Raw genomic sequence first — 13,818 nt, forward strand, 5'->3', positions numbered from 1 at the left:
AGAAGCAGAGGAGATGCACCAGTGGGTCCGGCCACACCCCCTTCCCTGGCTCTCAGGCAGCGGAATGGTCCTGTTCCACCACCTTGTGGCCAAAGGGAGGATGGCACTGTCAACAGCCAGAGGCTCTGCTCTGGCTCCACGCGATTTAATAACAGCCTCAGACTCCCGGTCCGCATCTCCCCCAGCCGTTGATCCCTGAGGGAGTAGTCTGCAGGCACCTGCAGAGCCATGGAGAAATGTGTCACAAAGAACAAGAATAGGACTGAGATGGACGTGAGCCGGGAAAGCCAGAATGGAGACAGGGTGAGCATGAGTCTGATCATGAGGGACTGGTCTGTCTTGCATCAGTGAAGCAAGGGGCCTTCTGAGGGGCAAAACTGAAGAGGTTACAGAGGAAGCCTGGTCATCCTCAGCTCTCTACACCCTAGTCCTCCAATTTGGCCAGATGCTCCCAAATCTCCAAATCCCTTTATCCAGCTCTCTATCCCCTGTCTCTAATGCTCAATGCTGTATCAAAAAAAAAAAAGTGCTGAATAACCAAGAAACAGGACAATCTACAACATGGTGCACCCCTCCAGGATGGGGGCCTCTGCTTCCCCTCCCCCATACCCCACACTCTAGCCCCCTGCAGTACCAATAAAGACCTGCCGCTCATCCAACCATACAAATATCTATTGAGCATTCATTCTGGCTAGGCATGTGCTGTTGAGTCCTAACAACCTGCAAGTGATTTCTGTTTCATTTTATAGGTGGGCAAACTAGCTTCAAGGCATTAAATCATATGCATAGTATCACACAATTGGCCAGAAAGGGAGCCACGGTCTGCCTGATGCCTGGCCTCATACACAACTCAAGACAGGTCCTGGTGACCCAGAGGGGCCCTTGGGTCCTGACCCTGAGCAGGCAGAGGTGATTTACAAGAGAGACCATTACATCATGTCCTCACACCTGTTCATTATTAACGCTGACCCTTCCAACAAGCTGGAGTGCATCTAACAGCTGAACCCAAAGCACAAGAACAGCTACAAGTAAGAAAAGGTTCTAGGGTGTTGTAGCAGGCGCTCTGACCACAGGGGGCCAGGGACAAACTACTGGAGGCAGACCTGGGCCCTCGGGGACAGTGGTTTGGTGTCATCTTGTTTCAAGTCTAACAGCCCTAATTCGGGAGAAAGTCTGCTATGTTTAGTGTGTGCCACTGTGAAAGCAAGAAAGTGAGACTAATACATTCCAGAATGGGTTTATGCAAAATGTTTTAAAATTTGGATCTTTCCCTCTCTTCCATCAGAAACCCTGGTCACCCAGAAAGCCTCATCTTCAAGGGTCCTGGATGGCTGACATTTTCCTGTGCTGAGGTCACCTCAAAAGGTCCTAAGCACAGGTTCAGACACTGGCACCACCTCAGAAACCAGGCCCAAGAAATCAGGGAGTAAATCCAAGGACAAGTGTGTTAACACCCACCAGAGCAAGTTCTGACATGAACTCTGGGGCAGGGCTTATGAAACAGGGGTTATCAGTTCCTGTGTGGACTATCTTGACCGTAAACAGCTTCCCAGATAAAACGAGGCTAAAGTATATACTAGTGCACGATGTAATCAGTGAAGGGAAAGCAAGTAGTGGTGGGGAAGAGGCAACAAGGGAAAGAGAGAAAACTAGGCAGGTGAGAGGTGAGCTGCACGTGGACAGGGGCTCTGGGGCTCTAGTCTGAGTGACATGAAGTGTCTGGCCCTAGCCCTCATGCATCCCCTGGACACTGAGTCTTCTGGTGTAAAGAGAAGGGGCTTGATGGGGGCTCCCTAAGGCTCAGACCAGCCCTACAATGCTGTGAACGAAAATCTGGAAGAACACCCCAGGGTCATCAGCAGAGGTCTTGGCTTGGATGGTGGATGGGTGTAAGTTCCTTCTCTTTGCTCACCTGTATGTTCAAATTTCCTTTATTTTACATATCTTTAGCAGATGTTTTAAATTATAAAACATTTGTTCACTACGATACATTTGAACATAAAATTTAAAACTGACATATTCCCCCTCCCAGCCTTTCCAATTCCTCTCTGCAGAGGCTGCCATTCTAGACTTGTCTATGCTTCCAAACACGTTTCCATGTGCACATTACTGGGCATTCTACTAAAATGGGACTATATTACATGCAACACTTTGCAATTTCTCACCTAGCAAGATATTTCTAAATCAGTCTTCATGGAACATCACACTTTTGAGCACTGGAATAGTATTCTACTGTAAGCACAGACCATGATTTATTTAATCAAAGCCTGTCAACGGCTACTCCACTGGTTCTAACAGGTTGCAGTTACCGACAGGGCTGGTGTGAACACCTCTGTATGCGCCATCCTGTGCTAATTTAGGGGATACGATCCTGTAAATGGGTATATAGGGTCACATGGCACATATACATGCAATGTTTAAACAAGGCAGTAAAAACTTGTCCCCCAAGGATCTACACCAAGTCACCCTTCCACCAATTCTATTTTTGGAATTTTTTTTTCAAGTTATGTTTAGTTAAAAAGGAGACCAAAAAGGAAAAAAAAGAAAAGAAACCACCATGCCCAGTCATGCAGGAGGCACGGCAGGGATCTGGAGGGGAATCCCTGGCTGTGGCTCTCTCTGCTCTGCTCGCCAAATTAGGCTCCACGCCAGGTATCCTCCTCAGGCCACGCTTATGTCCACTTGGCCCACCATTAAGGCTGCTCTCCAGCCTCCTGGCAGGACTTGTGGGCAGGACCAAGCTTCCAAGGGAGGCTTGCCCTGGTTGTAAGCCAACAGACGGCCGGGCGTAGGCTGAGCTGCTGGCTGCCAGTGTGCTGATGACTTCCAGATTGGTATCTTTAGTGCTACTTCCCCTGAGCTCCAGATCCACACAGCCACCTCCCTCAGACACTCTGACTCAGCACTTCTGAGACAGAACACCTCCTCCTCCACCACCCTGTCCATGCCCCAAACCTTCTCCTCCTCCGGCGGTCCCCATCTCAGAAGCAGTTCCAGCACCCACCCAGACACTTGAGGTCAAAATCCTAACTTCTAACCCCTCTCACCACCATACCTAAGGCAGACTGGCTCAATGTTATCAGTCTCATGCCCTAAGCTGGTCTCTGGCCCAGTCCATCTTCTGCTCACGCGCCACTCCTGCCCCAGTTGAGCCCCGTTCTCTCACCTGGAGAGCTGGAATAGCACTTGCTTCTAGCCTGGCTCCTCCTAAACCCAACCTCCCGAGCCCCACATCAAGTTTCACATCACACCACCAACGCTTGTCCCCTTCACAATTCCCCCCTCCTCCATCTACTGAAAGATCAAATCCAAGCTGGCTCAGGGCAGCAAGACCTCCCTCCTGCCTACCCCTTGCCTGCACCCCTGCTCTGGGGCCTCATCCTCTTACAGCAGCAGCCAGCGGGAGAGGAACAGTCAAGTCATCCATGCCAGCTTATCACTCATTGGGTGCTGGGGGTAGGGAGGAGATGTCTCTTCACACAGCAATGCCACTGCCTGGGGCAGTCGGGACAACAAGGGCCATCAAACACTGAGGGGAAAACATCAGGTGTGTGGGGGCCCAGGCTCTCACAGCTCAGAGACTCAATGCAGTTGTTCCCTTCAGTACAAGTGCAAACCCTCTCCGTGTGTACATCCTTCCCCCAACGCCTCCCGAGCTCCTCTCTCGTGTTTGTGGTCACTGGATTGTCAGAACCCTGTCTTCTCTTCCTCTGGATCACATCTGACTCTGAGGAATTCTGGACCAAGCTAAGCTTGTCTTGCTGTCTAAGTCATGGTCACGCCGTTTCACCAAATCAATCTGTTCTCCTCTGACAAACAAAATGGAACAAAGTGTTTCCAGGCAAGAACATAAAGTCTTAAGCAAGACATTTCCCACACACAGACCTTGACCTAACTGAAGAATCTCTCTCTCTCTCTTTTTAAACACAACTCTCAGCCCTCCTAAGCTATGTATCTTTCCAAGGCACCCAAGGCCTTCCATGAACCAGACCAGCGTGCCTATCCACCCTCAGCCCTGCACACCCCTGACACATGCTCAGCTATCTCTTCCCAGTTCCCAAAGTTCTCCTGATGTTCTATGCAGTTTCACGTTGCTGAGACTGCTAATGCCATTCCTGCTTCCCCGCTCCTTGACCTGGCTAATTTTTTGTGTGTGACAATTTCACTGGGATATAATTCATGTATCATACAATCTTCCCATTTAAAATGTACAATTCAATGGTTTTTAGTATATTCAGAGTTGTGCAACCATCACCACAATTTTAGAACATTTTCATTACCCCAAAAAGAAGCCCCGTACCCTTTAACTGCGACTCCTCACATGCCCCCACTACCCCAAGGTGTACCCAATGCCTGCTGGACATTCAATGCTGTTTTGATGTTCACCAGTCTGTCCATTAGGCACACTTGCCCCCAAGCAAGGCCTGTGTGTCATGTTTTCATTACCCACTCGAGGCCCAGCATCGTGCCTGCCTCCCAGAGTGACAGGAAGGAATGACCACAGTGGGAGCAGCTGGCTTCCCTGACTGCTCTCTCGGCTCCAGGCCCTGTGCTTACATGTCACTAACATTTCAGAGTGATCTTATAAATGCTCTCTTTGTGGGTTTCCCTAGTGGCGTAATGGTTGGGAGTCCGCCTACCAATGTAGGGAACACAGGTTTGAGCCCTGGTCCGGGAGGATCCCACATGCCACGGAGCAACAAAGCCCTCGCGCCACAACTACTGAGCCTGCACTCTAGAGCCCGAGAGCCACAATTACTGAAGCCTGTGTGTCTAGAGCCCGTGCTCCGCAACAAGAGAAGCCCGCACAATGAGAAGCCTGCGCACATCAATGAAGAGTAGTCCCTGCTCGCTGCAACTAGAGAAAGCCCACACGCAGCAATGAAGACCCAATGCAGCCATTAATTAATGAATTAATTAATTTTAAAAAATACTCTCATTGTGCAGCTGAGGATAAACCACTTGCCCAGGGTCACAAAGCCAGTAACAGGCTGAGCAGGGATTCATCAGTGAGTTGAGTTCATTGGTGAGCTCCGCTCTGTCTGTATGTTGTCTCTGCCCATCCACTCCATGCACCGCCATCAGCTTCTAGCCCTGCTCTCCTCTATTCTCATTAAGGTTACCAATGACCTCTGAAGGGCAAAACCAAATGGAGAGTTGTCTGACTTTATTTCAGTCTCTTGGTCACGTTTGTCAGTCACCACCCCCTTCTTTTTCTCTCTTGGGGCTACCAACCTCTCAGGGGATGCCTTTGGTCTTTCTGGCAGGACCATCTTTTGCCCCATCCTTGCTTAACGGAAGCCCTATTGCAGGGAGGGTCTCATCTAGGGCCTCTACTCTTCTGATTCTATGCTCTCTCTTGGGGTCAGTGGCCACACTTCTACCCTGATTCCCCAAGCTCAGACCTCACACCTGAGCAGCAAAAATAGTCTCCACATCTTCACTCAGATGGCTCACAGATCCCTCAATCCCATCTTCTCACTCTTTCTCCAACCTGTTCCTTCCACAGTCCACTATCATTTCACTTGCCACCTACACAGTTGCCTAAGCCAGAGAGGAGACATCAGCCTTGACTATTCCTTCTTCCTCAGTCTCCTTATCCAACCCTCAAATCCTATCCACTCCTCTTCCTATAATTCGCCCCCACAATGCTCCCTCCCTACCAATGCCTGAAGACAGGCTGCCATCATCTTCTCTGCCCTGGATTACTTATAAGACTCTGCAGACTGTTCTTCCCCCCTTCAGTGTGGCCCCGACCCCCAAAACACTTTTCAAACTGCAGGTACATTCTGAAGTACAAGTCCAGCAGTTTTCCCCTCCCATCCCCTGCATTCAGGACAAAGCCCTTCCTGTGGTTTTTGCAATCCTTCAAAGCTGATCTCTTTCCAGCCACATTCCTGGCCACACTACAATTAGTGCTGAATAACTAACTGTGCCACTAATAACTAATTAGTGCCACTCCTGGAGACACCATCTATGTTTGCATCTGCAGTTTGATGTGACTGGTGATTTGGCCAAGGCCAGCCTGGAGTCTCACTTTCCTCTTCCTATATGAGACTGTGTCTTGTGAAATAATGTTGAAATGCAGAAGGAAATGTTGTAATGAACAAAAGACAAGTGATTCAGAACAGAGAGGGATACAGTGTTCTGAAAGACAACCAGCATATCACACATGTGAGCTCTTCAACCATGGTCCCTGAGCATCTAACTCACTGGCTGAGGAAAACAATCACTCAGGACCACCTAACTCACATGGAAGTTGAGAAGATCACAAGGTTTTCCTTCTGAATGCTAAGCATATTTCTTTACAACAGGAAGGATATGTACTGAATGGTCCAAGTGTCAGGGGGAGCCCCCATTCCAAATTAGGAACTGGCATCTGGTACCCATCAGCTGAGTTACAGCTGCATAATCCAGCAAGCCACAGGCTTCTCTGTATTTTCCAAGTTTCTAAGTAAGAAGGGAGCTAATTCATAGAAAAATCCTAGAAATAATGACCAACTCATCAACAGTGAGAAACCCCTGGACTCAGATTATGGTCTCTAAATATCATTTTCCTATAAAAAGAATCAGGTCCCCTAAGAGAAACGATGACTCTAGGTCTGGGTCAACAAATGTACAAGATAACATTAGAATATATTGTCCTCTCAGTAGTAAGGAAGGCTACAGGGTTATGTCAAAAAACTTATACAACAGGCAGCCTACTGTATAAGCTCCCACTGGCCAAAGGACAATCTGAGAACAATAAAGTTAAAAGACTGAAGCACAACAAATATATTAAAATACATAAGTGTGTTATGATACTAAACAAACAAAAAGAAGAACAAACAAACCTCATTAGTCATCTTTGGAGGATGTTGGAAAACCAGCTCATTATTTTGGAAGCTAGTAAATAAGGGAAAGAATTAAGTATTTATCCTGCCTCTCCTATACAGACTGCATTTCAGGGTAACCAAGTAGTTGATTACTGGCAATTTCCAGGTATAGAAGTATTCAAGCTAGCAATTGCAGAAGGAAACATAAAATTAAAATATCACCATTTTGCAACGCCTAATGAAATAATGGTTCTAGGCAATAAATGTCAATGGTTTCTATGTCATAAAAAGGGAAACAACTAAAGAGAAACAACTCTCAATAGAAGCACAAACGTCATCTATTAAATATTCTTTTTTTAAAAAAATGGAACCAGAATCTAATTAGGTCTTTAGATCTAACTATCAATTTACAGGAAAAACAAGGGACAGAGGAACATGTTAAACTATACAGAAGGGATATAATCAGCAAAGTTGAGATGGAAGGAAAATCTATACATTAAATGACCCAGCTTCTTCAGTAAATAAAAGGAAAAGTGAGACAGAAAACCTATACACTAAAAGACTTCTGATAGCATAAATCAATTGAAATATATGGATCATAATTGGACCCCGCTTGAAACAAATTATATTAAAAAATCATTTGAGACAATCAGACAAATCTAAACATGAAATGGATATTTGATGACATCAAAAACTATTGTTTCTTTTAAAGCAGGACTAATCGGATAGTGGTTATGTTAAAAAAAAATCATGATCTTTTTTAGAAACACCAAAATATTTACAGCTGAAATGATATGCTGTCTGGGATTTACTTCAAAATAATTTGAGAGTGGGAGGATAAATGCACCTATTACTGAAACAAGACTGATTACAACAAAAGTTGATCATTGTTGTAATTATTACTTATAGGTTCGTTATACTATTCCCTCTAATTCGTATATGTTTAATGATTTCCATAATAAATAGTTTTAAAGAGAAAAGAGGAAAGGGGAAATTCTGCAGGGCAGGCCGGAGTCTCACTCATAACCTGTATTCCCAGCAGCCAGTCAGACAAATTAATAGCAATGCTTTTAGGCTGAAGTCAAGGTCAAAGCTAAGGGTTCAAGCTCAGAACTATGGTAATACCTGAAATATCTGCCTGGCTCTCTTATGAGGCACAGAAGGTGGCACACAGTAGGCCTTCAGGAAATGTTTTTTGAATGAGCAAACGAAGGCTTGAACATCGAATTAGCACGATATATGTTCCTCATGATCTGAAATACATTCACTTAGTCACATCTGACCACCTCAAATTCGGCAGGCCTCTGTGGAAGGTGGTGCCCCCTGCCACCACTCTATGCCTCCACACCCAGTGCTGAGGGGCCAGGGGCTTCCTCCCCTGGGCTCAGCCTGATGTTTTTAAACCAAGGGTCTGGGTTCTGAGCAGATTTGTGCTCTTGTCCCCCGCACCCTACCACCCAGGACTCCTTTTGGTCCCTCTGATTGGCCCAACTATTCCTCCTTGGCATGCTGGTCGCTCTGCCCGAAATGCCCCCCACCCCACCCCACCCCATCCCTGGCCTAGCTCTCTGAACAGCTGGCTCCTCATTGTCCACACCTCAGCTCGAATATCCTTCCTCAGCAGGGCCTGAACCAGCCACACTCTCTACAGAAAGTTCCCCTCTGATTCTCTATCATTTCTCCACTGTCCCTTTCACAGGTAACACCCTTAATATGCAATTATATATTTCCTTTGCTTTAAAATAACAATAACTGCAGCTAGCACACTAACTCAGTACTTACCATGTGCCAAGTTCATGCTAAGTGTTTTACAGGGATTATCTTGTTTAGCTTTCACAACCACCCCATCAGTAAAGATATGTAACATTTTATTTATTATTATTTCCATTTTACAGATGATGAAACTCAGGACAGAGCAGTTACATGGCCACAGAGCTGTGCAGTAGTAAGCCCACATTTGTAACTGCTATGCTACACTGATCTCTTAATGTCTTCTGGCCCCAATGACCTCCAGCCCCAGACTATGAGGGTCCAGGGGAACATCATTCAGCAAAGTACCTCAGACCCTACTGCTGTGCCTGGCATAAAAGAGGTGCTTTACAAGTATATGTGGAATGAATGAAAACATTCAAAATAATCCTGTGTGATTTCTCTTTGTGTATCTCTGACCCACCTCCTCTTCCCCACAAGTCCCTAGCACAGGACCCAGCTTCTAGAAGGTACTCAACACATCCAGAAACAGCGCTGAAAAGAGCTTTTGTGACCACCTAGCTCTGTCCCCTCAGTTCACCAAGGGGTAGGACCTTCTCCTATCTCTGAGAAGAGACAATCAAGCAAGATGGACAATGGAGGATACATGGACTTCAGCGGTCCTAAGAGGCTGAGTTCTAGCAAAAGAGGTCAGTAGCACATGCCCTGATGGAGTAGAAGCCAAGAAGGAAGGCTAGGCTGTGGTGGAGGGTCTAAATGTACTTCCTGTACCTTGCAGAACAAATAAACACCCTCCACCCAATGTCCTGAGTCTTCTGGAAACTGTTCCACTTCTAAAACATGTTCTTTGGAAACCTCATCATCTCAGGACACATCTACAGATTTCATAGGGACTACATGCTTCCTTGGTCTCTCCTTCCCACCTCCCTCCTCTCTCCCCTCTCTCTTTCCATTTTCCCTGAAGATAAGGAGGCAAAAGCACCCAGCAACAAAGGGCTGGAGGTCAGGCCTCTGGGGTGACCTTCAGGAGCAGAGAAGGCCTTTCCGTAGAAGACAAGTGGAGTTTCTGGTCAATCCTTCCTGCCTCTGGTTATCTCCAGCCCCTGAAAGTCCTGAGCATCTGCAGCCTAGAGTCCCAAGAATCTCAAACTCTGTATTGACAGACTTCTAGGAGCGCAGCACAAACAAACACAAGAGCTGCAACTGGATGGAGGGGGACAACATTCTAGCCTCGCATGTCCACAAAGGGGTTCTAAGATGGGATGGTACTGGGTCTGGGCCTTAAAGGGTGGGAATCACTGTGTTTCACGGGAGTAAGAAGGAAGCAGAGAAAATAGCTAGCACAAATAATACTGAAACGAAGTAACATTTACCTAGTACTTATTCTGTGCTTGGTGCTGAGCTAAGTGTTTTACACATAATAACTTGTTGACATCTCTCAACCTTGTGAGATAGGTGCTGTTAATGTGTCAGATGAAGAACCCAAGACCCAGAGGTGTTAAATAATTTGTCTAAGGTGATTCAGTAATTGGCGCGGCTGGGATTCAAAGTCAGATTTGAAAGTTCAAAGTCCACCACACAATGTGCACCAAAAGCTGGGGGATGGCTTGCATGAGGGAAAGGAACATGTGTGAAAGAGCGAGGGAATCCCTGAATGTCACACTAAAGGGCTGGATGGTGATCCACAAGGGGACCACGTGTGAGCAGTGCTGTAGGAAGAATGGCTTAACATGTTTATGGGGGATGATGGACGGTCTGCTGGGAAGATGGGAACCCCGTGCTCCCAGAAGCTCTACAGGGGTTGGGTAGGAGCGCAGCAGGAGTGAGGAAAGCCTAGAAGAGAAACAAGTTTACCAAATGCCAGTTGGTAATCAACGGTGTCTGCATTCAGATTTAAGCAAATAAAGATCTTCCCCCAGTCCCAATCAGTCCACAAAACTCCCACTAAATACCACTGTGTGCCAAGCCCTGCCCTGTGTTTCTCCTCTGTTTGCCACAGTGAGGACAATGAGGTTGCTGGCAAGTTTCTACAACCCAGCACCCTAAAGTGCTCTCCTCTCCTTCCCCACCTCCCCTCTCATAAGGGAGGTGAAAGACTTTTCTTGCACATTTATGTTAAAACCATAATGTCCACAATTGTATTTGAACTGCAGTAAGTTTTAAAACTTAAAAGTATTTATTTTCACATTACGGGTCCAATTTGCAAGGTACATAACTGTTTTTTTAACTGAGCTCACTTTTAACCTCAGTAAGTTTATGACGAGAAAATTTTCTCCAGAAGGTGAATCATATGGCCATCTTCCCCCTCCAGCTACCAACCAGGAGGCTAGCATTACCTCTGTTCGAGGATATCACCTGGAGGTCAGGGATGGGTACTCAGCCCAGCTACTGTGCCCTTCACTACCACCTGGGGGGCGGGGGTGGGTAGGGGGAGGAGGAAGAGAAGACTGGAATCAGGTAAGTCTCTAATTCAGTAAATCTGATGCTGTGCCTCACAGAGTCAATTCCACTTTGGAGCTGTGTGTCCTGAGAAGAAAGTGGAACTCAGCTTCTCACCATTCTTGTGCTAGGAAACCCTATCTGAACAGGCACCCTCATGGAGCGGGTGGGAATTATTGTCAAATACAGGTGTATGAATTTCCCGACTTTCAGGGCTCTCCCAAACAGTGCCTTTTCGCTCAGCCAGTGGATCGGCGATGGGAGGAAACTCTCGCTAAGCTGCCTCAGCAATTCCCCAGAAAGGCTCACTCGCAGGCCAACGTGAAGACACAATGAGTCCAAAGCCCTTGGTGTACGTGTTGGGAGGGAAAGCCGGGGACTTTTCCGCTTAGCTTCCCTAAGCTTTGCCACGAGACAGCTCTCTGGCTACGTCAGGGTAAAGAGGCTTGTATGAGCACATCTCACACCAGCTAACCACTCCCGAGAGACCCTCCCTTCCAAACTACATGGCGGGCAGAACAGGGAAGAAGTGGCCCCAGCAGAGGCGAACCACTGCGGTTCTTAAAGCCTCTTTTGCGTTTGGGCCCATACGGAGCCGCAAATGGAGGTATATTCCCTTCCGGCGCACCCGCCATTAGCCCCCGGATTCCCAGCAGGCCTCTCAGGCCCGGATCCGGTTCCCCGACCTCTCAGGCTCTTCGAGAACCCCCAGCTTCCACTCCCAGACCTCAGAACCTTCAGGCCCGCTCCAGCCTCCCTGCCGGCCTTTCGAAGACCCGCAGCCCAGCCCCGCGGCTCACCCTCGAGCGTCTCGCACTGCACTAGGTTGAGGTAGTCTGCCTGGCTGAGCACCCCGGCCTTCAGGCCGCGCACCAGTCCCTCCAAGTAGCCATTGTCCACGTTGAAGTAAAGCTCCGGGAAGAACGACATAGCTGCGGCGGGGGCGGCTGGACCGGAGGACCCGGACCTGCCGGCACGCAGCACAACTCCAAGATCAGCTGACGCGGCGCCCGCAGCGGGCTGTCAAGCGCATCAGGTGACGCGCAAGCGGCCCACGTGACCACAACGGGGCGGGGCTCTGAGCTGCGCCCGGCTTCCGGGTGGTTTCTCGCGGAATGGTTGCGCAGGTGTGGGTTGGGGACCGCCCACTGGCGCCTGCGCGCTGAAGGCAGGAGGGCCTCCTGCTCCCTGGCGGGAGCGTCTCGCAGTGTCCAAGGCCGGCCGCGTAGTGGCGCCCGTGGCCGCGGGGATTCGATTGGGCCTTCATTCTAGATTTCCGGAGTCTGGTGCACGTGGTGCCATGGCGCCCAGAGGAGTAAAGGTGGGAGTGGGCAGCACTTCTTATGCTTGGAAATATTCCAGACTGTTGAGTTAGTCTTCCCCTGAGAGGAACTGAGGTCCGGTGAGGGGCAGGCTTCGCTGCGGGTCACGCGTCGAGTTAACGCAAGCAGGCCCTGGAGCCTAATGTTTTGTTAGCCTGCTGGGAGCTACAGCTCCTATGCTGCATTGCGCTCTCCCTTACCCGCATTTATTATATAAGATTCTCAAGGGTAGGAGCGCGGCCCTCCTCTGCTTCTCCCAACGGCGCTTGGCACTCTAAGAGAACGCATGTAAGTGACTCATGATGGGATAGTGCAGGCCCTGGGGTAGGGATGTGTGTGTGGTGTCTTGGCTTGGAGACACCTCCGCCTCTGCCATGACCTCCCCCCTCCGACGGTCACATTCGAAATAACGCCACAACCCTGGGGTTGGTCCCATCCTTTATTGTTGCTCCCTTGCCCCAGCCCCGACCCCGACGTCAGCCAGCTAGGTGCGGCTGCAGAGGTTCGTGGCAGTGCCCAGCTTGCGGCAGTAGCAGAAGGCGTTGAAGAAACGGCAGTAGCACGTGGCACATGGGTCGCAGCATGGTACCTGGTGTCCCAGACAGGACTCGTGCAGCCTTACGCAGCGACGCGGGGAGCGCGTCTTGCGTCCTTCCAGATCTAGCACCTGCAGGAGTTGGGGAACATGGGCCTTCAGCACTAGCTTCAAGGACCTGCCCCAATCAAGGCGGGACCTCAGTGAAGCATGGGGAGGAATGGTCTGCAGTGTCACCCCAAGTGAGAGGATCACCGAAGTGGAGATAGAGGTTGATGCCTGATCCCCCCACCCAGAGATTGTGGCCTCAGCCCTTTTCCTGAGCAGTTACCTCTGCCAATGCCTTGGCCTCTGCCTCCTGCAGCAGAGCCTCTTCCGCCTGTTCTGCCGTTGTCCTCTTCAGCGGGGGCTGCAGGCCCAGGCCTGGGACAGATGATGTGAGGGCAGAAACCCCCCATGCACAATACACCCACCTCCCAGGCCTGGGGTTGGGAAGGGGGAAAGAGGGCTCATACCAGGCAGAATAGCTCGTGGGCAGAGAGTGTCCAGGCCCCACCCATCCCCACCTCTGCCCACACTGACCTTGGAGCTCTGGGAACAAGGCTTGATCAGGCCTTCCGATGCCCTCCAGGGGAGCCAAGCCCATCTGGGCCCCCTGCATGGCGGGCATTGCCAGCAGCAGGGCACAACTCAGCAGCACTGCAGTCAGCATGGCCTGGCTCAGCAGGAAGACCCACCACTTAGTCCCTCTTCATTCCTAGAACACCCTCTAGGTGCCCTATCCCAGATAGAAGACCTCTAGAGAGCAGGAGTCTCTGCCCAACCTGAGGACTTACCTCTGCTTGCTGGATCCTTGCCCCAAGCGTTCCTGGCCACCCCATGCCCTCGGTTTATATGGCAGGGTCTAATGAAGGGCCCACACGTGACAGATCCCTGCAGCCAGGGCATGAGGGCCCCCCCAGAGGGTGGGGGCACAGTTCAGGCCTCTCTCACTGGA

General features: G+C 49.4%; 2 protein-coding genes across 2 annotated transcripts in view; both read right to left on the reverse strand.

Moving 5' to 3' along the window:
- ATP6V0D1 (ATPase H+ transporting V0 subunit d1) overlaps nucleotides 1–12,116 on the reverse strand; it is a 38,422-nt gene extending 26,306 nt beyond the window's left edge. Inside the window, exon 1 of the mRNA XM_059044902.2 lies at nucleotides 11,765–12,116. Coding sequence (XP_058900885.1) covers nucleotides 11,765–11,894 — 130 coding nt within the window. The 5' untranslated portion in view covers nucleotides 11,895–12,116. The remainder of the gene's footprint in view (nucleotides 1–11,764) is intronic.
- A 654-nt stretch (nucleotides 12,117–12,770) lies between these two features.
- Nucleotides 12,771–13,533, reverse strand: AGRP (agouti related neuropeptide). The gene is made up of 3 exons (XM_059044927.2): nucleotides 13,404–13,533; nucleotides 13,153–13,244; nucleotides 12,771–12,953 (listed from the first exon to the last, which is right to left on the reverse strand). The coding sequence occupies exons 1-3, from the start codon at nucleotides 13,531–13,533 to the stop codon at nucleotides 12,771–12,773; spliced, it is 405 nt and encodes a 134-aa protein (XP_058900910.1).
- Between the last annotated feature and the right edge of the window lie 285 nt (nucleotides 13,534–13,818).

Source organism: Kogia breviceps, chromosome 18 (genome assembly GCF_026419965.1).
Source record: "Kogia breviceps isolate mKogBre1 chromosome 18, mKogBre1 haplotype 1, whole genome shotgun sequence".
Lineage (NCBI taxonomy): Eukaryota > Metazoa > Chordata > Mammalia > Artiodactyla > Physeteridae > Kogia > Kogia breviceps.

Coding starts and splice junctions, on each gene's coding strand:
- AGRP (XM_059044927.2), bottom strand. CDS start 13,533: ATGCTGACTGCAGTGCTGCTGAGTTGTGCCCTGCTGCTGGCAATGCCC. Junction 13,245..13,403: donor CTTGTTCCCAGAGCTCCAAG/GTCAGTGTGGGC, acceptor CATCTGTCCCAG/GCCTGGGCCTGCAGCCCCCG. Junction 12,954..13,152: donor AGGCCAAGGCATTGGCAGAG/GTAACTGCTCAG, acceptor CAACTCCTGCAG/GTGCTAGATCTGGAAGGACG.